Genomic DNA, 24,729 nt, shown 5'->3' on the forward strand with positions numbered 1-24,729 from the left:
ATTTTTTTTAGAGCAATATGATAGTCAGATCTGACCAATCAAATCGTTACATTCGTTCAACCGATTATCTTGATAGCTCAGCGATGTTTAGTGAACCGCTGAATGTAGTTAGAATAATCAGACCTTTATCGCTCTTTGGTACCTACATATAGTAAATCACTCTCGAGAATACTTCGTCCCAATAATTCGTGATTGAAAGATTTTGCCAAGCGACCGAGTAATTAGTGCTCTTTTTGCCTAGTGGGGAAATCACCTGTCCAACACCATGGGCCCACTGACATAACTAAACTACCACAATCGTCTTCTAGAGTATGCATCTCAGTAAGTAATCAACATTCAATTAACACGCTTGATTCCAGGTCATTAGGCAATTCCTTCATAATGATTGGGTGCGTTTTTCCCTCCATCTTATACTGTTCGTCAGAGTGGGAAGAGGGCAACCTCCGAGCTGAAAGCAACATTCCCCACCCGGGCTGAAAGACAACAACACCCCGCTTGAGCTGAAAATCAAAAAGTATAATATTTGTGGTGTAACTAGGTATACGCATGAGGGATTACTAATTTGAATTGGTTATGTCCATATAAAATCCTGCTCGACCACCCTTAGCCACGTCGGTCATTCTACTCCGTACAAATCTTTTGGTCACCCCTCTTCCCACACCATCTCCCTTTACACAATCAAGATGTCTTGGAATCAGAACCCTGATGATGAGGTCGAATGCCCACCAGTCACGAACGGCATACAAACTGTGACAGCCTCGGCTCTCCGAAGGAATGGATTTATGGTAGTAGAATCCCGTCCTTGTCGAATCGTTGGAATATCACCACCACATCCTGCATACAATATTACCTTGAAAAACATCTTTACAGGCGAGGATGTTGAGACTACAGTTGCACATGATGCAAATGTAGAAGTTCCAGACGTCACACGACGAGAATATCATTTGGTATGTACTATCCCCTAGCATATGAATGACTGAGCCAATATGGATGATTAATTGATTTATTAATTTAATAACAACTGACTGGTTTTCTATAACTTCTAGTTGTCTATCGATGACACTATTCTTTCCATGGTCAATGAAGGTGACCAGGAAAAGAACAGTCTTCATGTTCCAGATGGTGAGCTTGGGGATAAGATCAAGCGAATGAAAGATGAAGAAGACCTTGATGTAAATATTATTGTTATTGAAGCTATGGGCGAAGAAGCGGTCATCGGCGTCAAGCAGGTGTGAGGGTTGTGCTGAGGAATTAAACAAGCCGCTCCTCGTTCACAGTGGCTTTTATTAGGGGGCTCGGACTCGCCATCTCTGTTAAGAATATGAATCTTATTTTACTATTAAATTTCATATTTAATATTTAAGTTTAATCGATTTCTTCTAGTATAGTTCGTAGTAAGTAGGGCTGAACTGTTAGTGTCCATGTCAGTTAGCTATTCTTTTACACATGGTTTTCTAGCCATTAGCCTTCCTTATAAACCTATATGGGATGGGTAATAATACGCATATCTAAAGTAGTATTAGTGTGACTTATAGTGTTTCTATATCGAATCTAAAGAGGTAGGTAGGCGCTGTACAAATCATAACTATTTTTAGAGAATTTTTAATAGTCTAACTCGAATAGAACCTTTGATTCAGTTACTTTCAGATGTGGAGGAGCATCTTGTTTTAAAAGAGTGACAGTCCCCAAAAATCAATCAACGGGGGCAACAGAGAGATGCAGCACAAGACACGAAAATCAGAATCAATATTGATGGGGGCGCAGACATGATAAATAAATATTAATAAACCGGTCTGGCAGACAGGCACCATGTGTCGGCTACTAGGCTACTTTATCTCCAGACTTCTCCACACACCGTGGTCGTATGTACTCGATACAGCATAGAGGGGTGTTATATTGGAGGATGGTAAGGAATTTTCAATTGAATCCTATTTGGGAACCACAATGTAACTTCCATTGAAAAGAAAAGAAACTTATATCTGCATATATGTATATGTATATATAAATATATATACGTGGATGGCGGTCCCCTACACTACCCATACGTATCAGTCTCTACCACGTATAGAACAAACAGTTTATATGGAATTGATAGTTTATCGAAGGTTCAATAGAAAGGTATCTGTTGGTACTGAGAGGTAAAGCAAGAGAGGGTCAGCTCGAACTGATGAACTGGCACTGCTGCAGTTTATATGATAGGTCGAACATGCATGAGCGACAAGGATTAGCCCAGCGCTGCTCAGACGACTCAGCTGCCATAAATACCTGCCCAACCCCGCGAAGCCGATCGTCAATTCAAACATCTCCCAATTTGAAAATGCGTCTGATTTCCATCCAGCCCACAGACCCCCACCTGAACCTGGAATTCGTCGACGAAAATATACCGCCCTATGCCATTTTGTCGCACCGATGGGGGGAAGATAAGGTGTCATTCCAGGATGTACAAAAATTGACACCACCAGTGGGGAAGGGATATGAAAAGATTCGATAATGTTGTGCAATGGCTTTTACAAATGATATCCATTATGTCTGGATTGACACTTGCTGTATCGACAAGACAAGTAGCAGTGAATTGTCAGAAGCCATCAACTCGATGTATTGCTGGTATCGGGAGGCCAGAGTTTGCTATGCCTTTTTGGCCGATATCAAGACAGTGGATCAAGTGCCACAGAGCCAATGGTTTACAAGAGGTTGGACTCTCCAAGAGCTGATTGCTTCAGCTGAGATGACTTTCTTTAATCAAGACTGGAGAGAACTGGGGTCGAAGAAAGAGCCGAAAGAGCTGATCTCTGGCCGTACTGGTATTGCAACAAGTATTCTGGACCAGACTGCCGATCTGGAAAGTGTCTGTATTGCGCAGAGAATGTCTTGGGCAGCCAAGAGAGAGACGGCCAGATTGGAAGATCAAGCATATTGCCTGTTGGGGATTTTTGGTATCAACATGCCCATGCTGTACGGAGAAGGAAAGAACGCGTTTATTCGACTACAAGAGGAGATTCTCAGAATCTCAAGCGACGAGAGTATTTTTGCATGGAAATCCAGTCACGGCTATCGAAGCGGTCTCCTGGCTGATCCCCCCAGTGCATTTGAAGACTGCGCAGATATCACCATCTTCCAATCGTCATCAAAAATCCCTTGGAATCTGAGCAACAAAGGGCTATAGCTCGAACTAAAATTTGTGCCACTTGGCCCAGGCGGTCTGGGACTGGCCATTCTAGGTTGCCAAAAGAGTAGGAAGGAAGATAAGGTTAGAATTGCAATTTATCTGAGAGACACTACCCTCACCCTGGAGCGATTCAAAAGGGTTCGATGCAATAAGATAAGGTTGCTCGATATGCTACAATATAGTCGATTTGATTTCAAGCGACGGTTGATGAACATTGACTGGCATGAAAGATACACATGGATACATATCAATAATGGAGTGGACAAAAATGGATTTTCAAAGCAATACTTCCTTATTTCTAGATAATCTTGGCATAGAGGACAGAAGAGATCCTGACCAAGTAAATGACGCACTTTGTCAAGCAGCCAGGCTTGGCCAGTCAGAGATAGTATGGTTCCTGACCATTGTGTTGCGTTTGTCAGTTACCGAACATGATCGGCAACGATCGCCTTTGTTGCCTGCCGATGAAGAAAGACATGATGACGTCGTCTGGATCATTCTTACACTAAGTGGAATAGATGTTAAATCAACGGACAAAAGAGGAAGAACACCACTGTTCCATGCTGCAAGAGCAGGAAGACAGACAGTGCTCCGTATGCTCATGGCTCGTGATGATTGTTGGTTGGATGCAAAATCCCCCAAGAGTGGGGATGGGCGAAGCGTTCTGTCTCATGCTGCTGAGTGTGGTCAGGAAGATATCGTCAAAATAATCCTCCAGGAGACGGAAATTGGACGCGATTTTGAGGATGAAATGAGCCGAACGCCACTTTCTAGGGCTGCAGAAAATGGACATGATACAATTGTCGAAATGCTGCTAGCATCTGGGGCTGATATTGATTCTAGGGATGACAAACGCTACGGTCTGTCCCCCTTATGGTATGCAATACGCACAGGGAGAAAGAGCACATTTTCACTCCTGGTAAAACATCACGCAACAGTCAAGCCAACGGTCAAGAACGAAATAGCATATTTCACATTACCTTCAGCGGAGGATGTAGGGAGTGATTTTACCGAGCTGCTACTTTTGCATGGTATTGCGTTTCGACCGTATGATGTGTCGAATGAGAGTATCCCGAGTGTAGCCACTGAAAATGGGGACTGGGACTCTGCGGATTCCCTGATAACACACGAAATAGATGTTAAGTCAAAATACCTATGTGGGAGATCATGGCTGGCAGAGGCAGCGGAAAGAGGGGACGAGATTCTTGTTAGGAAATTGCTTTCGTACAATCCGGACACAGAATCAGACGAGTTTTATGTGTCACCCATCTACAAAGCTGTCAAAAACGGATACGGCAAGATTGTTGAGCTTTTACTTGACCACGGGGCCCTTCCTGACCTCAGCAATCATTACTGGAGGGGGCTTGATAACCTGCTTTTCCTCGCTGCAAGAGAGGGACATACAAACGTTGTCAGGCAGCTGTTATCTTATGGCGCTGATCCTGACGGTCCAATCGAGGAGGGCGAGTCGTTGATATACCAGGGAGCAGAAAATGGGTGGGGGGATATTGCGCACCTTCTTCTTTCCCATGATGCTGACCCTAACCTTGAATCATCATATGGCAACACTGCCCTGTTTGCAACGAAGGGCAAAGAAATGGCCAAGATATTGCTTCAGTACGGGGCAGACCCCAATATTCAATCCAGCAAAGGTGCTTCCGCAGGCGAAGTGCTGAGGGAAAATGGCATCTTCATAGAGGAAATACACAAGGAGGCTTCAGTGAATGGGAAATGAAAAGGGAAAACACTATAGGACATCGAATTTCAATTATACCTATATTATCCCATAAACATTTTCTATAATGTACCGTTTCCAGAGAGTTATAAGGATGAAATCTACCTAGATATTATATTAAGTAAGGATCTATATATATATATATATATATATATTATTTAAGTATGTAAATAGTATAGAGACAGTAAACAAGATAAGTATATTTATATAAAAATGGAAAAACTATTGTTTAGGCATAACTCAGTTCTCATCCACCGTACTCAAGGCTCAATAGGTCACCTGACAGAATTATCTTTCCAACATCCCCGCCGCCAACTAAACAAAGCAAACACAATCAATTACACTGGAGTACTTTATATCTGCAAGACGAGAGACAAGTCTTCTGCAATTACTTCTTTCTCTGTGTTATATCTCACAACTTGCTTTCAGAGTGGGCTTTATTACCACTAGCGGCGCGATAACCCCCTCCTAACAACCTCCCTGTCATCCCCTCTAGCATCGGTGCATCCTCGCCCTGAATGGCTGGCAGTGAAACACACCAAAATGATGTGCCAGACATGTTAATAACGGTAGCAGCACTTCGATCCTCCAAAGGCGAAGACACTGCAGACTTCGGCGACTTTGTGAGCAATGAAGAGGAGGAACTTGATCTGGAGGAGGTTGTCGAGCCCTGGCACAAGTATGATATAAAAGAAACTTCACGTGTGTTCTATCCCATTTGTGTCGGAGAATTGCTCAATGAGAGATACCTGGTGGAGCACAAAATTGGCTCTGGGGGCTTCTCCACTGTCTGGATGGGCTGTGACCTTCAGAACAAGAGGAACCTAGCCCTCAAAGTTATGTCTTTAGGAGAATGGGGTGAACGCAAAATCAAGTTCCCCTTAAAGGGCCCATGTCTTTACCCTGTCATCCTAGAAACAATGCCCATGGCCACTCGCATGTCGGCTGCTCAGCAGTTGCTAAAAGCTTTGGAGAATTTGCATAACGCCGGTATCGTACACCGCGGTTAGTAAATTCTGTCTTCTACTCCTTGGTCTTCCACATTCTAAACAGACATTTAACAGACTTGAATGAGAGAAACTGTATGTAGGGGATGGCACCTCTCAATCTCACCAGAAGTGCTAAATATGAGGCTTTTGGTCGACCACTAAAGCAGCCCATACCATTCGTCGAGCTCTGGAAACGGGGGGAGCTTGTTGGTCCAATCAAAATCCCTGAGGAGCTACGCACAGAGGATTTCTATCTCGGTGACTTTGGTCTGGCATGAGAGTCGGCGACCCTGTGACTCAACGTGGCTATCCCCCAATGCAATTTTGCTCTCCAGATCGACTCCATGGCAAAGATCCAAGTTTTGCCTGCGACATGTGGAGTTATATGGTCATATTTGCAGAGCTCTACCTTGGACATACGCCGTTCCCTACCTGGCTTAAAGGTGGAATAATAACTGGCATTGTCAGATGTTTGGGCCCACTACCTGAGCAATGGAGGAGCCTTTACCCTGACCCAGGAGGCCTTCAGGTTGATTCGTGGTATGACCAGTCTAACAAGCCTGATCCAAACCATGATCTTGCTTCAACAATTGCACGCTTTCGTCCCGACGCTGATCCGATTGAGCGAGAACATGTACACTCCATTATGGGCAAAGTATTTAACGCCTGCCCAGAGAAGCGTCTGACTGCAGCACAACTTCTACAAGACCCTTCATTCAGAGCTATTATTGACAAGTATGGTTGCTGATGTTCTATTCTGTCGACTCTCAATGCCGCCTTGTTGCTCTGCCCTTGTTTGATGTGGGTCTATTATTTCTTTTCTTTTCTACTGGAGGAATGATAGAGAATGGATGTATGTATAGCATCTATTTTATGAATGACACGAAATATCGTAACAGTACAACCAGTTCTTAAATAGCCATTGAACCAGTAAACCTAGGATATAAGACGTGCTCAGGGCGTGCTCAACCATGCTAGCGACATGATCTGGAGGCCTCTGTTGTCAACGCCCAAGCTGCTGGGGAAGGGGGCATCGCTATTGTCAGCGGCGTCCTCGAAGTTCTCGCGCAGACTGCACGACAAAATGGCCCATTTCTTGCCCAATGCAGACCACATCCGGAAGCTGCTTCTTCCATCCCTCAGTATTGAACCCCTTCTTCCTTTGTGCAGCCCAGCAGCCCAGAAGCGGACACCGGACTGCAGATCATGCAATCCTATCGACAGCAAAGGGGCGGCCTGGATTATGGAGTCCAGGCTATTGATGCTTGATCCAACAGATTCACTTCCATGGCTTCCGAGTTGGCGAGTCATGGCATGTGGTGTATTTGAAGTATAATTGGATATATCATGCAAGTCTCCCATGATGTCTGTTCATAACGGGAAAGTAGAATGTTCATCAAGGCGAGTGGAATTTTCAAGCGATGGCTGCATCTTTGGGATCAATCCGATTCAAAAACGAACAGTCCGGTCAATAATAAAATACCCTTTTGGAGAGTGTGACTGATGAAGATGTAGTAGAACATGGCCAGTACATTGGCATGGTTCCCCGCGCTCCTCCGCCACAAATCCTTGAAGGGATCCATGTTGAAGCAACTACGGTCATATCGTATATCCTCTACAGGATGCAGGGATAAGACCTCATTTCTGCAGCAAACATGCAGAACCCCCTCTTTTCAGCACCACGCTGACGTTCTCTCATCGTATATTACTACCGTATTTAGCTAGATAAAATGGCTTCATATTCAGCATAAATACGGTCTTCTTCCCCAACTCCTGCCCGCCCTCTATTATCGTTCAGTTGATCACATTCCTCAGTTCAAAATAGCTTGGTACTGTCCTTTCAGTATCATATATCTTAACAAATTATTCCAAGTTACAGAAATATGGCCGATCCTAATACAGTTGCATTCTACTCCAAGGCCAACTACGTGGATCTCGTCAAAACCTCGCCCCTCGACGAGGTTGAGCACCAAGTATTAGGGACCAGCTATCTTTCCTGCCATCTTGGAAATGGAACCAAGCTGCTTGTGTGGAATCATTCCAACTACTACGAGCAGACAGAATGGACTACCGACCAGTCCGACATCCCAAAATCCAGCTCAGTGCAGTGCTATCAAGTTCTCAAAGGCACCACGTCAGTCATTGGCTTTAGGTTCAAGGATGCCACCGGAGCCGAACCAAAAGCCTATTCTCTGCTCTTGAAGCTTGCCAAAATTGGCGACGTTACGCTACTTTCGGACGAGACGGACAAATATGCAATTGCCGGTACGATGCCCCGTGATGGCCCACCCGTGACAACCGCGTTATATGTTCGGGATTTGAAGACGGGTGTCTATGTTGTCATTGGGTCGATCTACTTTGAATGGGATTCGCAAAACGAGAAAGTTGTAATTATAGATCAGGAAGGCTGGCCGAGCAAGCAGCTGAAGCATGAAGAGGATGGTGATAACAACTTTACTATTACTTTGATTTCAACTGAAGCTTAATATACGATGATGGAGCGGATGTGGTAGCAGGGTGACGATGACGGGCTGCAAGCGGAAGACGTTTCTTGCCCTTGCCTTGTATAGGTTTTGCCCTGCTATAGGTTTCCCTGTACTATTATGCAAATGCAAAGGCAGTGCATGGAAGTTATGTTCTTTGATTGATTTTCTTGTCTTGTAATCATTGCCAGTGGAGTGACAAAGAGTGAGCAGAGGTGAGAGAATCGAAACAGAAGCTTATTGGATATGAACCTTTGAAGTATCAAGATGGGTAATGACAGGTCATATCACTACAGTTGCAAGGATCCTGTCATTCCTGTATAGAATGATCAGGCAATTGACGGGGTGATAATCATTTCGCGCCTTCTTGGCAGCCGAATCTGGCTGACTGCTTTAGTTACTGCGTGCAATACCCATGTATTTGCTATATTCGGGTACTATGCTGTCTTATGTGCTGTATCATATGCCACATTTAGTAGAGAGGCTTGAAATCCCATTGGTGCATAAATGAGGGGTAGGTTACATGTTGTGTGTCATGGAGTCTAGGGACGGCCCGTTCAGCTAGCCACATATTCATGTGTAACTAATTTAATGATTTAAACCTGGTGTATAATTATAGTAATTCCACAGAAAACTCCGGAGTAGAGGGTGGTGTATGATTGGTGCTGACTTTAGGATCTAAAATTTAACTAAATGCATATAGTAGTAGCCTATTCTATTCGAACCGATCCTAGTGGTGTTAACTAAATTTGGAATTTAGGCCATAGTATCCGTCCTATGAACTGTGGGTGACCTCTATCGTTAATCAGTAGTCTAGGTATTTGAATTGTCGATCTAGCATTAGAGCTGGTCCAGTTGGCTGATATACGGAGCTTTCCAGCAGAGAAATCCAACAAAGGAATTTAATTTGTGTCTATGTATCTTTTTCAGTGCCACTTCGCGGTGGTGGGAGACCAAGGCTTGAAGGGTTCTCTCTCGACTGGGAAAGCACGTCAAAGCTAAGGTTATGGAAGCTTTGGAAGCCGGGACGAAGACGATAAGGATGTAGGAACACTGTGCTCACTTTGATATAGATATTTATGCCTTATAAACAAAAGTTTAGTCTACTCTAGTGACTACATTTTATTATTATTATGTTCATTAAAAACAATAAATTCGTAACCTTGACATAGTAAATTCTTTTCATATTAATTAGAGTGCAAGAAAATCACTCTATTCCAACTTTTCTTGTAGCATTTATCCCTATTTACATTCAAAGTTAGCTCTCTAAATAGTTTATACTCCTTTCCTTCTCTTGGTCGACCACATACTACCACAGGGTGTGGTGAGGTGGTGAGGAGATTAAAGACTTGATTAAAAAAAGTGCACAAGAATCATGTACACACTCTTTTATTAAGCCCACTAACGTCAACCACCTGGCTTCAAAATTAGGTAGCGGTGAAAAAGATAGTGCGGTGGTTCCTCCGAATGGAGGAAGTTAGCCAGTTCAAACTGGCTAATAGGCTCATTATGGGCTAATGTTCTGGCGTTAATTCAAGAAAAAAGGGTGCAAGTCATATATAAGTAGAGTGCGCTAATGGAACATGAAAGCGAGAAGCTTGGCAGACCTAGGCTTGCAGGGCGGAACTAGAGATGGACTGTATGGCAACAGGCCAACCGGAGTATAATGATAATATTAATAAACAATCATTATATGATAACTGGAGCAGAATAGAAGCCAATGAACATCAAAGGATGCTATTTCTATACCTCTTCTAGCTGTTCAAAATCTCTTTACCCGGCATGTCGCCAAATGATGGCCATATGTTCCACCTATGAGTTTGACAGAATTAAGTTAGTAAATATAAAAAAGACAGTGCTTCTGTTACTGACATTTATAGCAGTTACCATCTCGTCGATCACAGTCACTGGCAATGTGGCCCTCTGAGCCACCTACCCCAGAATCAGCACCAGTCTTGTAAATTTTAATGTATAAACTCACAATTAAAGCATTCGACACTACTCGGACAATCTCTCTGAAAATGACCGTATCTCTCACAGCCAAAGCATTGAACACGACGCCAGTATGGGCCGTCGCTTTCGTCATCAGAGCTGCCACTGTCGCTTGACTCTTCTATGTCCATGTCTTCGGGATCATCTCTATTACGGCGGCCCCGAGAAAGAGAATACCCAATCGAGATCGTAGATGAGTCATTCTCTTTGCTGATCTTGGTTGCTGGTATATGCAGGAGGAGCTCCTTTGCATATGCTGCTGCACTGCCCGCTGCGTAAGGCTGCCATCTCTTATTCTTATGTGAATCTGCATAATCACAAATGCCTCGGACAACAAGACATGGTAATATGTTCATTAACCCAGCTGCCTCCATTTCAAAGCAGAGAACACCTCCAAACTCCTTGCTCACTTGATCTCTTATCTGTCCCGTTTTTATCACCTGATTACCAGATGCAATTGTACCATAATGCACTCGAGGTTTGTTCCTCCCAAGTTGGGGCCGGATTTCCCGCTGGGTCAAACTGCACTGGCTACAGCTCAGACCTGGCTGATGATCGTATGTTGCTTTGAATAACACATCAATCCCAGCATCACCACGCCGAAAGTTTGGCATCCTATGAACCTTCATGGCATGTTCTAAGAACGTACTCTTTCCCCGGAGATGTTCTGCTTTTACTTTGGAAACCGCGTTGAGTAGAAGTGTATCTGGGCAATTGAGAAACCCAGTCCGGTGGAATCCAGTGGATTCAGTTTTTCCACAATCGTATTGGACCACGCCGCCATGGCCTGAATGTGGTTGGCTGACAACCACGTCTCCGAGACGGATATCTGCTGTGCTGGGAACCCCGCCTCCGACACCGACCATCAGTCCAAATCGCACCGACCTAAATCTCGCCTTCATTTGCTGTGCCACTGCCGCTGCTGGGTTGCTGCCTATCAATCCTGCTGGAAGGCAGACAATGACGATGTTATGGCCACCAAGAACCCCAAGAGAATATATATTGTTATCGTTCTCATCCCTTCCAATATCTTCGTGTACTTCGTCCAACATCTCCTCTGCTGCGGCTAATTCGGTTGAGAGCGCGCACACCCACCCGACAGTGTATTCATCGGGGCGAAGTCGTCGAAGTCGTCGTGTTGCCATTTATTTAGAAAAAGTAGAGGAAAGTTGTTGTTGACAAGGAGTATACGGCTGCAAACGCATTTATGGACGAAATTGTGCGGGCAAACTTCTCGATTTTCAGCCTCGCGAGGCTTTCATTCAACCCCTCATTCACAGCCCAATCTTACATAATAGCTTCCTGTGGCAAGTTAACTGGCCAAGCAAGCTGATTGGATTCTAGACGCCAGCCTGATTGAGATTGTGGTGTGGTACGGCACTAGCAGGGGTTGTTCGTGGCAGTATTGTTTGTCTTGATGAGTACTGAGATAAGGCTAACCGAACAACGCCTGGATAGCCTTTCGGTAGAGTTCGTGCTCAACCTCAAGTACCACTATTCTAAATGCAATCAGTGATCCGGAGGACATATTATAGGTACTTATCATCTCGTGCATTGTGACGAATCGCTATGCATTAACAACAATCACGCTAAATATATACAAAGCAGCTTCAAATATATCACCTCCTCATGATTGGCCTGGTATTGAAACGTCATGGGTATTAAACCTTGGCTAGATGAGCTGGTGCAACATGGGGTGAGCCATCACCCCATCTATTAATTAGAATATAGAAGTTAAAATCAGTTATATACAGTTATGTGATTAGATTTAGAATAAGTTATATGTAATCTTTCAGATTTCTATAGTGCCGCGGGTTAACTACAGCGCCAAGGGAACCTTCTATGTATGTACTTTTTCTATTCAACTGGGGATTATATAGGGAAGCAAGGTACATTTGCGCCTTCAATTATTGGCGTCGCTGTGTCAATGAGCGTGATGGGCATAGAATCAAGAAAGCTATCTTTTACATAAACCAAGGGAAAAACAGGATTACTATTATTTACCTACTTATTGTGATGGCCCAGAAATGGTAAATGTGATCCACAAGAGGAAACAAAGCCGCTCATTGGCTGGTTTATGAATCTGGAAGGTAATCTGATCACGTGCCTGCGGACAAGGAAAGTAACCAGTTTGTATGGCTTCAAGTATGCTGAAAATGGAAAGTAATGTTCTACTTTCAGAATCACCTTCCTATATGCTTCTGCCGGAGTAAGATATAAATATGGCTTCATATCCATTGAAATCTGCATTATCATTCAATCAACATTCTCTTGCCACTGAAGAAAAGAATCCAACCAACACTCTCATCATGTCTGAAGCTCTTGATATCTCTTTGTTAAAGGGAACCCCTGAGCAGAGAGAGGCGACTAGTGCCGCGCTCCTTAAGATCCTCAAGACCCGAGGAGTGGCCAAATTGAAGAACCACAGCCTGCCTGATGAGCTGATCGAGAAGCTCTTTGACTATGTGAGTGCAGCTTACTATCGTGGAGTCTATGATACTAATATATTGTTGTAGACTCGTCGCTTCTTTGCGCTTCCTTTGGAAGACAAAATGACTGCAAAACATCCCCCCGAGTCTACACCCAACAGAGGGTACAGCTACGTGGGACAAGAGTCTATCTCCAGCATCAGTGGCTTTGAAAAGGGTCTGCCACAAGGAAAAGCCGTCCGGGATATCAAAGTATGTTCTCTGCTGTCGAATATGGAGCTGGTGATTCTAATGTGGATAGGAAACGTACGATCTCGGATCCGCACGCGATGACCTGGTCGACAACATCTGGATGGAAGAAGACAAGCTGCCTGGCTTCCGCAGCTTCATGGAGGAGTTCTACGACAGCTGCTTCAAAGTCGAACTGGAAATCCTGGCCGCCCTGGCCAACGCCCTCGGAATCCCCGAATCCCAAATGGTTGAGCTGCACAACAAAGCCGAGAACGAGTTCCGCCTGCTGCATTACCCTCCCACTCCCGCATCAGAGCTGGCCGATGGAAGTGCGACGCGCATCGCAGAACACACCGATTTTGGTACGATCACCATGCTCTTCCAGGATTCGACCGGAGGGCTGCAGGTGGAGGATCAGACGCAGCTGGGCACCTTCCACGGCGTCGAGTCGAGTGGCAAGACGGAGATTATCTTGAATATCGGCGATTCGTTGCAGCGGTTGACCAACGACACGTTCCGGGCTGCGTGTCATCGTGTCACCTATCCTCCCACAGTGAGCCAGGGATCGGATGAGATGATTCCAGAGCGGTTCTCGATTGCGTACTTTGCCAAACCGAACCGGAATGGGTCGTTGTTTCCGTTTAAGCAGTTTGTGACACCGCAGACGCCGTGCCACTATGAGGATATCACGGCGTGGGATTACAACAACTTGCGAATCGCCAAATTGTTTGCAGCTTAGAGTATCGAAGTATTTATAGTGTTAGTGATTTTATGTTTGATTGGAATGATATGACATCACGATATAATTGGTCGTCGGCATAACCTGCTGTTTTGGTCTTCCCCGCATTTCCACTATGATCCCATAAGATCCGCCAGTAGAACACCATCAATTGCAAAAGATTTGTTCTATTCCACTCTTCTTTAACACTAGCAAATATTCTATATGGATTTAAAAAAGTATTCCTTAATTAATATCGACTATAATGGCCTCTTCGATTAATTGGGAAAGTAGTCCCGACATACAGCAACGATCAAGTCAACAATTGACATTCATTGGATACGATAATATCCACTCATTAACAGCTGAAAGTGCATCCAGGCACCGAAAGCCGATTTTCACAGGTATGTCATTTTCTACAGACTCATATCTCGTACTGATGATAGCTTAGAGGCAGAACGGCAAAACATGAGCGATGCTCTTGCCAGAGTAGATGCTAACCACCAACTAGCAGAGTTGGATAAATATAGTTTCAGCCTCTCTCAAAGCGTTTTTTTCACCAAATTCCACGGACCATTTGGTGTTTTTACGCTCCCAGAATGCCAACCTGAGCCACGCGCCGTTGATGCAGCTTCTGCCACACATATTCCGGAAGACTCGCCAATATCTTTACCAGATACCTGGCTCGATGTAGCTGAAGCCTTTCATTCTATAGATCAGGAAGTCACACATAACGCGCGTGTTTCCTTCGATCTTCTACCCGAGGAACTAGATGTTGTCTCACCCACGACTCAAGATCCGCAATTTCTTGATATCGAGCTACCAGGAAATCAAATCGATATCATTCAACCGACACAGTTACCCTTCCTGTCTGGCGATCCCTGTCCATGGATACTTCTATCACACTATAAAGAAAAGATCATCAGGCTGTCGTCGCCAACACGCAACCAAGATAAGTCTCCATGGGTAAAGCTGGTGATGCCCTGTGCCATGGGTGCTTTGGCTGAACAAACAATGGGCGGGACTCCCAACAGTGCTAGGCTGGCATTGCTAAATTCAATATTAGCCACCAGCGCCTTTCATATCCAGCATAATAATCCGTCTCTGGCTGGTGGGGTGGTTTTAGGAGAGCACTATGCACAGCAGGCGGAATCGCATCTACGACAATGTATGGATGGCAGTGGTGCTCTTTCAACTACTAAAGGGAAATATAAAGAAGTCCTTATGGCAGCCCTGAGTTTGTCAAATGCCTTTGTATGTGGCTTGATTCATCGCATGGCCAATTACTGATATGCTATATAGATGATCAAAGGAGACCCAGATACACAACTGGCGTATCTTCTCCACGCAGAACGGTTTATCAACGCGCATGGATTCAAGAAGAATATGCTTTCCTCGAAGCGAAGGGCATTGCACCACTGCTACGCCTATATGCGTATCATGGCTGAGACAACCGTGTTCCCCGATAACTCGAATAATGAAATTGCCGAGTATTCCCTCAATGATAGCAGAGTGTCTAATGATCGCTTTCGGGCAACAACCACCGTCAGCTGGACGGATGATACGATGGCCACGGAGAAAGATCCTTGGATGGCACAGCGCGATCTGCACCTCGCGATACCCGGCCGATGGGGGCTAACCTTATTCCCCGAGCTGTATGGCGTTACGGAAACATTCCTCATGCTCCTCTCGCAGATTGTCCGTCTTGCCAACGAGCGAGACCTCACCCTAACGAGTCCTGTGTCTGGAAGAAACGCACTCGGCTTACGGGACTTCAGTATATGGGCCAAGGCACTAGAAAAAGGAACCCGAATGCTGCTGGAGTCGTCTACAGTAGGATTTGGCGACGAGAGCTTTGGTCCAAACAGTGGCTCTATGGCGCAGGTCATGTACACGGCGCTGTTGATCTTTCTCTATCGTCGGGTATACGACGTCGATGCCAGTCTACTTCAGAAAGAGGTACAGCAGATCCAGAGCCTGCTTGTCCGGATACAGGAAGAGGATGGGTTTTTGAACGATAGCACGAGTACTACGCTGATTTGGCCTACATTCATCGCTGCGTCTGAAGCGACAGAGCCAGACTCGCAGGCGTATTTCTCGTTATGGTTTGACTCGACGTCGAAAGCAACAGGGCTGGTTTCGGCGTCGTTGGCGAAGAAGATCACCGAGACTATCTGGGCAAAGAGGCGGAATGCAAAGTTTTCATGTAGCTGGCCGGAATTGCTCAGAGCAAAGGAGTTCAGGTTCATGTCTGCATAAGATACATGACTTATCGTTAATCTATGACGTTTCAGCCCTCATGCATTGATACTTTGAAATTTTGAATTATAATGACAATCCATCTCATGATAAGAAAACAGTCTACATTAACCATAAAGTATGACCAACTACTGCACCCACTCCCCAACCCACTTCTCAATCCACTCAGACTTGACTCCCTCCACAACCCGCAACTTCTCACTCCGCTGCGCCGTAAGTGTCGTGTCGAGTACATTCTCCGGTGCAGTCTGCGACATGATTCCATCAAAGAACTCAAGCAACTTTGCGGCAGGATTCTTGGCCAGGAGAGCTTGTAGGTCTTTATCGCTGAGGCCCTTGTCGCTATTGCTGGCTATCTCGATGTCATGGCGGACACGCTGCACCCAGTCTCGGGATGGGATGGTCTCTATTTTCTTGCCGGAGGTTTTGAAGATAGCGTCGGCGACCATGGGACGGATGGTTTCCCAGGTTTGGGGATGGATGTTGTGGGGGTGGAAGACGTTGATTGCATCGTTCATGGATCCATTAATGGTGCCGTTGGTATGTCCATTGGCAGCACCGTTAGTAGCACCGTTTGTGTGTCCATTGGTATATCCATTCACCTCACTCTTGCCCAAAGCCAAATCCACCAGCACATCACCCAACAGATCAATCGGCAACCAATCAACCCGATCAAGAGCCTTCCCAAGTGTATCAGGAAGCGCCCCAACATGCAACGAGCTCAGCACCAGACTCGGGAACCATTCAGCCTTATTCCACAAACCAGCAGAGCGCACTGAACCCGCGACCTGTCCCACACGGGCAAAAGAAGCATGCAAACCATTCTTCGCTGCCTGAGTGAGGAGATGCTCGCCGAGGTATTTGCTATTTGCGTAGCCATTGGGAGCGGGGGTGGTGGTTGTGATTGGTGCTTCCGGGGTGAGGCCTGAGTTGCTGTGGTGGCCCATCACGGAGGAGATGGAGGAGATAAAGAAGAGATGGGGTTGTTGGGTGGCGTTGTGGGTGAAGTTGATTAGATTGACGACGCTGTCGAGGTTGGGTTTGAAGGATGGGAGAGAAAGGTTGAAGTTGACGGCCCAGGCGTTGTGGATGATGAGGTTGGTGGTTGCTTGGAGTGTGTGGAGGATGTTGGGGGCGACGCCAAAGTCTGGCTGAGAGAGATCAGCAGTATAAAAGGTGACGCGAGAGAGATCTGAGGTCAAGTTGTATGCTGCATTTTTCTGGCGTTGGACTTCAACAGCGTCGTCTCGTCGGTTGAGGCAGTATACATGGCCCACTGATGGATTTCTCAAGAGAGAGTCGAGCATGTAGGTGCCCAGATTACCGGTTGAGCCAGTCAGCACAACAGTATGCTTGGCTGATCCAGACTTGGTGTTGATACTGAGCTGCCCAGTAAGCTCCTTCAGCAGCTGATCCCGCTCTTGCAACGCAGCCTCCTTCTGAGACTCAGCAGATGCTTCATGATTCTTCTGCAGACGAAGTACTGTCTCTGTCAGACTCGCCACCGACGGGCTCAAGTATATCAAGTTCGGAGTGAGATTGGGAGAGTCAAAACCCCGCTTGAAGACGCGAGTGGCAGTGATGGTCTGCAGCGAGTCAAGCCCAAGGTTGAACCAGTTTTCTGTATCCGTCAATTTCTGAGCATTCCAACCAGCGATAGCAAGGATAGACTCCCGGATGTATTCTGAGATCACTGCGGGATCTTCAACGCGCCCTGGTCCAACTGGCCCGTCATTCTCTGCTGAGAGACTGTCGGCGTCGGCATACAGCGCGTTCAACTCCTGTGCATACTCGGCCAGTGTACCAGCTCGCTGAATAGTCCCCTTCCCGGCGCGGAGCATAGGCTTATCCGGGGTGGTAAACAGAATATGCGTCTTTGCTACTCGAGCATGAGCAGGGCAAGCATCGTTGGCTTGCTTGATACTCGGCCACAGCTTCTCGATCATCGCAGCACGCTCGGTCACGTCGAGCTTCTTCCCACCTAGTTCAACGAGCAGAGACGCCTGGAAGCGCTGCGAACCAGCCACCAAGGCCGCGGTCACATCTGGGTTCGACGCGATAATGTGCTGTTCCATTGAGACTGGGTTGGTCTTTTCACCGTTCAGAAAGACAATCACATCATCGACACGAGCACACCAGCGCCAGAGATCCGACTTTGCAGGATCCGGATGTCTCACCAGCAGGTCAGACGTGTGATATTTCTGTCTATCAGGGAAGATGGTAAAAGAGAACTGTCGAGATTCATACTCCGGGTTGCGCACGATGACCATCTCATACTCTCCCCCAGACACATGACGACACTCAACTCCCATACGGGGATTGAAGTCAATATACCGCCAATCCTTGAGAGGGTCACGGTTTGTCTTTGAGTAGACAGACGGAATCATGCCGACTTCTGAAGCACCGTACTGGTTGACCAGTCTGATTGCGGCAGCGACTTTGTCGCCGATGGCTTGGGGGAGGTCACCGCCGCAATAGATGAGATGTGTCATGTTCTTGCTGCAGTATTCCAGCAGTTCTGTGCTTTGTGCTAGTTCCTGGACGATAGACGGCACGATCAAGGCTGTTTCGAATGGAGTGGTTTTTCTGGCTTCGACCATGGCGGCTGCGGTGGGAAGACCACCAGATGGGGGGAGGATGATAGTGATGCCGACGGGCAGGGCAATGAAGAGCTGGTATGCTACTCCGGCGGCCTTGGATTGTTAGATTGTATCTATAGAGGAAGAGAAGACACTTACATGGAAAGGAGGCGGAACGAGATACATCTTCTTGCCAAAGTTCCAGTGGTCGAGACTCTCGTATCCCTCTGGGGGATCCAGAACCACCATCTCCATATGTTTGCAGGCAGTATCATGTGTCCAGATGATTGGTTTCGGTATTCCGGTCGAACCAGATGTATGGCTATACAGTCAGTAGTGATTCTTACCATTCAGGGAAGAACCTACAGAACAACCAGCGTCTCTGTACGAGCTTCTTCGAGGGTCTTGGAAAAGTCGAAATGAGGATATTCCTTGCCCAGCAGCTCATCCACACTAGGAATGTTTAGCGTCTCTACCGAACATGCTTCCAAAATAACCGTAGCAGGAGGCGGTTGCGGTGTAGGAACGACTAGACGGGTGCAATTAAGCCGTTTGAACAGACTCTGCTGAGCAGCTGCACTGTTTCGCGGCGACGTAAGAAACATCTACATCCCATAAGCTTGTATCCTCATAGAAAGGCCATTTCACTCACGCAATATCCAGCCTTGATGGCTCCCAACACCAAAGCCGGGTATCTCAAATCATTCCCTCCGACGTACGCGAGGACCTCCCCATTCCCCTGTCCCAACGTCTCTTTCAACCACCACGCAATACCATTTACAGCATTCGCCAACGCTTTAAAGGTGATGGGGCGATATCCATTGTCAAAGCTTGTCGGGGAAACAGGATACTCGGCGTAGACGGCATCAGGCCTGACCTGGGCGTAATGGTCGATGATGTGGGGGATGAGTTGGACCCGAGGATTAAACCCAGGTGTATCCGGGACAGCCATTGTGAATAGAGAATGAATGAATTGATTCAGTTCAGCCAGACTGTCAGCGAGTATTGCTGACCGCGGTACCTATATAAAAATTCCCATGCCGGCCTTCCGAGAACCGGCCAGAGAAGAGGGAAAGGAACACAGTGGAGTCACAGTATAAGCTCCGTAACGCGGGCCTTATCGGATAGAAAAGATAGACCCGATAGGCCATACAGAATTGTGTTCAATCATTATAGGCTACAGTGGCTCTGGCTAAGCCTTGATTTACCCCTCATTGTGTCTGGGCGTTCTGTGGCGTAGGGGGGATGTTCGAGTGGCCCACTCTAGGCATTATCCAAGCAATGCCACCTAAGCAATCCACTTGAGCCTCTTAATAGAGGTTTTATAGCTGTTTTTTAATATATTCTGCAGTACATAACATCTATTAATAAAGATGAATATCCGACAATTGGTGACTACATCGACATCAATATATATCTCCGACAAGTCACCCAAGAAAAATCCTGGAAGTAAAAGTACCCTCCAAGATGATACAGAAAAGGGGTTTCGCATACAGTCAGAAAAGCCACAAGCTTACCAGATCCACCAGCAAAGGATTAGCCTAAGCGACGTTGCGTGGAACGGTTGGTCTAAATGAAGGTAGCATCGCTTCGGCTTTGCATGCTAGTGCCCGCGGACGGCTCAGCAGTTGACAGCTGCCACTAGCAACCGTGCTGTGGATCGTCCCTTGAACAAAGAAGACTAGCGTTGTGGATCAGGATCATCATGCCTGTTTGGGCAGAGTACTACCTGCCTGACAGAATAATTGAATAAATTTATCATGTTTTGGTGGATTTATTCCTTGTGAATTATGGCATGATTTGCTTGGCGAAGGATTATAGGGATATATTAGGTTACTTTGTGACTTTACTTTTTTAACACTATTTTTTCCGATTGGTCATGGTTATCACATGCAATAAAGCAAAAAGTGAAATAGAACAGACTCATATAAATATAGCACAAAGAAAAACTGTATAAAGAAAGTCAATGCACAGAAAACTGCTGATCAACAACAATCGTCCCCGGCGCAGCCTTATTCTCCCGCCCATGCCCATGCCCGATATCTACCAATCTCACAGCATCCTCCTCCTCATCAATCGAATCTCCGACACGCTGAAACCTGGCTGAGAAATGCTTCAAATCCCGCGGCACACGTACATCACTCCTCCCTGAGCCCGAGAACCCCGAATACCCCTGCCCGCTGGTACTTGCGTCCTGACTTCCCTTTTGGCGGACGCGGCGGGAGATGGATTTCATGAGGGGACGGTAGGTGGGCAGGCACGCGGCGATCATGTAGATGCCGCCTTCGATGACGGCCCAGATGACGAGGGTGCTGGCGGCCCAGGTGCGGTCGCCTTGGGCGTCGGTGATGTAGAACTCGATGAAGCGGACGATGGAGGCGATTAAACCTCTGCCAGTTGTCAGTGATGATATAGATGGGTGAGGAGGTGACTTACAAACTTCCCAACAGGAAGGTGAAGAGGATGCCCATTTTCAAACGTAGAGAGGCATGCAGATTCCAAACCATCGGCATGGGGAGGATCAGCATGACGAGATCAGTGAGGATGTTGGCAAAGCCACCCCAGCGAAGATATGAGTTGGTGTCGATGCAGTGTCCCACCCCAGTCCAGTAGTAGTCAAACGGGATACACGAGAGGAAGCCAGCAATGGTAACGGCAATCCAATTCATGATGGTAATAGCCACGATCACCCAACAGGCGTATCGAAGTCTCTTATCCGTAAAGATACTCAAGTAGAGATGGAGGATGACCAGTTTTGGAGGGACGACGGTGGAAAAGTAGACGATTGGAATGATGATGATGAACTTGCCCCAGGTTATCATCATGTTCGGGTCAATCTGCATGACTCGTGCCTCGTGAAGACCAATCCCGCCATATCGAACGTCGGCTGCAGCAGTTAGTACCGAAGTATCGGTGTATGTTGGATAGCATACCGATTGTACACGATGCATCGGCAATACAGATCATCAGACCCAAGACTATGAAAACATCATCCCATCCAAGACGCAAACGACCAATATACTTGGACAGAAACCGCAACGCAACGGCAAGAGTGTCAATCGAGATGAAGAATACACAGACACCGACAATGAGCGATTGTTTAGACTCATTCAGATAGGCTTGTGAATACTGCTCTGACGAAGCCATCGTGAAGACAAAGACATGGGACTTTTGGCAATACGACAGAAGATGAGGAAGAGACGGGAGAAATGGGGACTTGAATTATTGCCGTGGTCCATGCAGGTACTCTATGCTGTGCAGGTCAGCCTAAATTAGCCATGCAGCCAATATAGATGGGTGATGGGGGCCAAATGAGAATGCATCTTCACTGTTAATGTTACATCAGAATGAGGATTAGGATTAGGATTAGGATCCTCCTGCGGCTGTTCAAATGGATAGTATTATGCAGAATGGATTGTCATAGTCGGCTTTGTAGCCCGATAGGAGTTAGCTCAAGGGCCCTTGAAGGATCTTGCCTGCATATAGTAGGAGTGCAGACCAGGAAGACCATCGGTTATGACCGAAGCATCAGGCGATGTGAAGAAACTACTGAGCGGTGATCATCATTGCAATGCTCCAGTAAATATAGGCAGGATGAGAAGATGAACTGTAGATTTAATACACAACTCACATTACTTTGTCTATCCATAACGTGAACTTCAAAGCCAACACGATGCGATTCCTCTGCTTCCATGGCCGAGGCACCAACAGCCAAGTAAGCACCATATCCCCTGGTTCAGATGATACTGACAGCCACGGCCAACAGATTATGGAGTCGCAGATTGGTAGGCAAGACAATTGCCAGGATTCAGGATGAACTGACGATCCAAGCAGCGGCCCTTCGCCACGAACTGGACAACATCCACACATACGATTTCGTCGAGGGGACCATCCCTGCTCCTCTAGCTCCTGGTGTGTCTCACGTTGATATTGATAATGTTGATGGTCTTCTGACAGACCAGAACTGGTGCCATTCTTCCCTACCGACGGGGCATACTACGACTACTTCTCCTTCGACTCGGCAGAGAGTGTGAAGAAAGCCCTTGATGACCTGTCACATTTCCTCGAAACCGAAGGCCCATATGAGGGTCTCATCGCCTTTTCCCTAGGCGGCGCACTCGCAGCGACTTTCCTCATCCGCGAAGCCACCCTGAACCCAGCCACGCCACTCCCGTTCAAGTGCGCGATCTTTCTATCCGGAGGGGCGCCATTGGACCCTGTCGCTCTGGAGCGGGGAGAAGTCGTCTTACTTGACGCTCCACTTCCTGGCGAAGACAGTCAATTGCTGCACGGGTTTCCTACCGCGCACATCTGGGGCCGGAATGATGAACTGTGGGGAGACCGGAGCGAGACACTATGCGCACTGTGTGATCCACAGGAGAGAGCGGTACTCCTGCATGACGAGGCGCATGCTGTCCCCGGCGCCAGAGCCAAAGAGGCATTGTTGGGTAGTGTGCGGGCCATCCGGCGGACGGTGGGAAGGGCCGTGATGGCCGGCTAGACCCTGCAGCAGGATTGTTTCATGTGAAGATATCATCCTTCAAGGCGGATTTAGTCCAGCAGAACATTAGCCAAGCTAATTTGGGGCGGGCCGAGGAAGCGCGGGCCGGTTGGGGGCCATTTGTATATCCAGAAGTGATCGGCGATGTCATATCCCTGTATTGTATGATCATATTAGTACGTTTGTATGGGCAGTAATTCTTTTTTGTGTATTTGTTCAGCCTCATAGTAGATATACAATAAGATAACCCAAACTATTCAAGTTTCAGACAGATTGAGGCGCAATTGTAATTCAATACAATAGGAGTAGGATAGGATCCACTATGTTAATGACTAAAAGGCGATCCACAGGTCAAGCGGCCTCAGCCGAAAGTAACGGCACACCACTGCGCTAGAGAAATATCAAGACTTGAAGAAATTTTGAATACTACGTGGGCAGGAGACATCAGAAATCGATTTTAGACATCCTCATCCCGGCACATAGGAGTTGACCCGGGCATGGGTCGGCGGCATTCGATTTTGTCAGGTCAGGGAAGTCAGAAATAGGAAACCATTGGATAGAAGTGTGGGCTGGCCCACCATTATTGTGGTGGTTGAATATGAGTGGGATGGGGAAATGCAGAGTATTTGCTGTTCGTAACTTGGAGAGAGCACGGTGATAGTCTGCTCTTGACATAGTAATGCAGTCTGACTACCTTGCGAGGGTTCTATAACAAGACCCACCGCCACTGTTAGCCAGGGGCTGAATATTTACAATTAGATGAATAGGCATGCATACTTTACACTTTGAGACGGTTTGTTGCGGTCTGATTGGCCGGATGGCTTTACCACTCTTTTCTCTTGTCCTTGACGTCCCACCTGCGCAGACCACTTAAGTGGCCGTCACACACAACTTGTACTCTCTTGATTACTGTTTATCTAATATATCATTCCGATTATCCCTATAGAAGGGTATATAATATATATTTTAAAGCATTCAAGTAGAATAATGAGTACCAAATAACTCTAGGAGCAGCAATAGTATACTTAGGCCAGTTGTAGCAGACGCCTCGGGCCGAGGAAATGTTCTTCAAATTGCGGTCATTAGCCCAGCTCTATTTGATCCGCTATTTTAATGCAGTGATATTTTACTAGCGTGGATACATCCCTCAGATTGCCCCAAACCCAACGTACGAGGCAGACTGACAAGGATGATGGTCTGATGTTTATAATCAACTGTATACAATTCCAACACTCAAGCCACTTTTATATTATGCAGTAAGCAATCCTCAATAAATAAGGTTGCGCAGGACTGTTATAGTGCTTACATCAACCTATTATTCCATAACTGTATTATCCAGCCGTTGCTTTGAAATACGATCAGCTGCACTTTCCACCAATCAGATGTTTGGGGCTAGTGGTAATTGGACGGATCAACGGTCAGCACGGCATTGTTAGCGAGGCTGAATCTAATGGTGCAGACGAAGGAGAATACCACCTTATGTTTCTTCGAAAGAACCGAGAACGACTAACGGGAATACGCTCCGGCCAAACCGTGTACAGAAAGTCTCTTCTGTGGTTCCCGTGAGGCTCTTTTGCGTGGAGAGGTCTGTGTACAGCTGTAACCGAATTGACTTTGTGAGGACAATGGATCATCATATTTATTTCC

General features: G+C 46.5%; 11 protein-coding genes across 11 annotated transcripts; 8 read left to right on the top strand and 3 right to left on the bottom strand.

Annotated features, from left to right (window-relative positions):
- Positions 1 to 310: 310 nt before the first annotated feature.
- On the top strand, positions 311 to 1,306 carry ASPWEDRAFT_140752 (uncharacterized protein). Its single transcript, XM_040829407.1, has 2 exons — positions 311 to 947; positions 1,047 to 1,306. The coding sequence occupies exons 1-2, from the start codon at positions 684 to 686 to the stop codon at positions 1,233 to 1,235; spliced, it is 453 nt and encodes a 150-aa protein (XP_040684576.1). The 5' UTR covers positions 311 to 683; the 3' UTR covers positions 1,236 to 1,306.
- A 1,006-nt stretch (positions 1,307 to 2,312) lies between these two features.
- ASPWEDRAFT_44873 (uncharacterized protein) lies at positions 2,313 to 3,447 on the top strand. The gene has a single exon (XM_040836380.1). The coding sequence runs from the start codon at positions 2,501 to 2,503 to the stop codon at positions 3,161 to 3,163; it is 663 nt and encodes a 220-aa protein (XP_040684577.1). The 5' UTR covers positions 2,313 to 2,500; the 3' UTR covers positions 3,164 to 3,447.
- A 320-nt stretch (positions 3,448 to 3,767) lies between these two features.
- ASPWEDRAFT_176003 (ankyrin repeat domain-containing protein) lies at positions 3,768 to 4,901 on the top strand (the record flags this gene model as incomplete). The annotated part of the gene is made up of 1 exon (XM_040831444.1): positions 3,768 to 4,901. One exon carries the CDS (start codon positions 3,768 to 3,770, stop codon positions 4,899 to 4,901), a length of 1,134 nt encoding a protein of 377 aa, XP_040684578.1.
- A 518-nt stretch (positions 4,902 to 5,419) lies between these two features.
- ASPWEDRAFT_62274 (uncharacterized protein) lies at positions 5,420 to 6,638 on the top strand (the record flags this gene model as incomplete). The annotated part of the gene is made up of 4 exons (XM_040838632.1): positions 5,420 to 5,906; positions 5,966 to 5,987; positions 6,018 to 6,157; positions 6,226 to 6,638. The coding sequence occupies 4 exons, from the start codon at positions 5,420 to 5,422 to the stop codon at positions 6,636 to 6,638; spliced, it is 1,062 nt and encodes a 353-aa protein (XP_040684579.1).
- A 1,135-nt stretch (positions 6,639 to 7,773) lies between these two features.
- ASPWEDRAFT_71944 (uncharacterized protein) lies at positions 7,774 to 8,484 on the top strand (the record flags this gene model as incomplete). The annotated part of the gene is made up of 1 exon (XM_040839215.1): positions 7,774 to 8,484. One exon carries the CDS (start codon positions 7,774 to 7,776, stop codon positions 8,374 to 8,376), a length of 603 nt encoding a protein of 200 aa, XP_040684580.1. The 3' UTR covers positions 8,377 to 8,484.
- A 1,753-nt stretch (positions 8,485 to 10,237) lies between these two features.
- On the bottom strand, positions 10,238 to 11,510 carry ASPWEDRAFT_54236 (5'-methylthioadenosine/S-adenosylhomocysteine nucleosidase family protein; the record flags this gene model as incomplete). The annotated part of the gene is made up of 2 exons (XM_040838028.1): positions 10,238 to 10,305; positions 10,520 to 11,510. The coding sequence occupies 2 exons, from the start codon at positions 11,508 to 11,510 to the stop codon at positions 10,238 to 10,240; spliced, it is 1,059 nt and encodes a 352-aa protein (XP_040684581.1).
- A 1,164-nt stretch (positions 11,511 to 12,674) lies between these two features.
- On the top strand, positions 12,675 to 13,764 carry ASPWEDRAFT_54237 (isopenicillin N synthase family dioxygenase; the record flags this gene model as incomplete). Its single annotated transcript, XM_040838029.1, has 3 exons — positions 12,675 to 12,830; positions 12,882 to 13,046; positions 13,096 to 13,764. The coding sequence occupies 3 exons, from the start codon at positions 12,675 to 12,677 to the stop codon at positions 13,762 to 13,764; spliced, it is 990 nt and encodes a 329-aa protein (XP_040684582.1).
- A 244-nt stretch (positions 13,765 to 14,008) lies between these two features.
- ASPWEDRAFT_186866 (fungal specific transcription factor domain-containing protein) lies at positions 14,009 to 16,002 on the top strand (the record flags this gene model as incomplete). Its single annotated transcript, XM_040832153.1, has 3 exons — positions 14,009 to 14,147; positions 14,195 to 14,997; positions 15,046 to 16,002. 3 exons carry the CDS (start codon positions 14,009 to 14,011, stop codon positions 16,000 to 16,002), a joined length of 1,899 nt encoding a protein of 632 aa, XP_040684583.1.
- On the bottom strand, positions 15,905 to 19,683 carry ASPWEDRAFT_44876 (uncharacterized protein). The gene is made up of 4 exons (XM_040836381.1): positions 19,234 to 19,683; positions 18,948 to 19,186; positions 18,741 to 18,903; positions 15,905 to 18,695 (listed from the first exon to the last, which is right to left on the bottom strand). The coding sequence occupies exons 1-4, from the start codon at positions 19,531 to 19,533 to the stop codon at positions 16,131 to 16,133; spliced, it is 3,267 nt and encodes a 1,088-aa protein (XP_040684584.1). The 5' UTR covers positions 19,534 to 19,683; the 3' UTR covers positions 15,905 to 16,130.
- Positions 19,684 to 20,544: 861 nt separating this feature from the next.
- Positions 20,545 to 21,728, bottom strand: ASPWEDRAFT_31603 (uncharacterized protein; the record flags this gene model as incomplete). Its single annotated transcript, XM_040833564.1, has 3 exons — positions 20,545 to 20,971; positions 21,018 to 21,468; positions 21,515 to 21,728. 3 exons carry the CDS (start codon positions 21,726 to 21,728, stop codon positions 20,545 to 20,547), a joined length of 1,092 nt encoding a protein of 363 aa, XP_040684585.1.
- Positions 21,729 to 22,273: 545 nt separating this feature from the next.
- On the top strand, positions 22,274 to 23,240 carry ASPWEDRAFT_186869 (uncharacterized protein; the record flags this gene model as incomplete). Its single annotated transcript, XM_040832154.1, has 3 exons — positions 22,274 to 22,296; positions 22,348 to 22,493; positions 22,544 to 23,240. The coding sequence occupies 3 exons, from the start codon at positions 22,274 to 22,276 to the stop codon at positions 23,080 to 23,082; spliced, it is 708 nt and encodes a 235-aa protein (XP_040684586.1). The 3' UTR covers positions 23,083 to 23,240.
- Between the last annotated feature and the right edge of the window lie 1,489 nt (positions 23,241 to 24,729).

This window comes from Aspergillus wentii (assembly GCF_001890725.1).
Source record: "Aspergillus wentii DTO 134E9 unplaced genomic scaffold ASPWEscaffold_8, whole genome shotgun sequence".
NCBI lineage: Eukaryota > Fungi > Ascomycota > Eurotiomycetes > Eurotiales > Aspergillaceae > Aspergillus > Aspergillus wentii.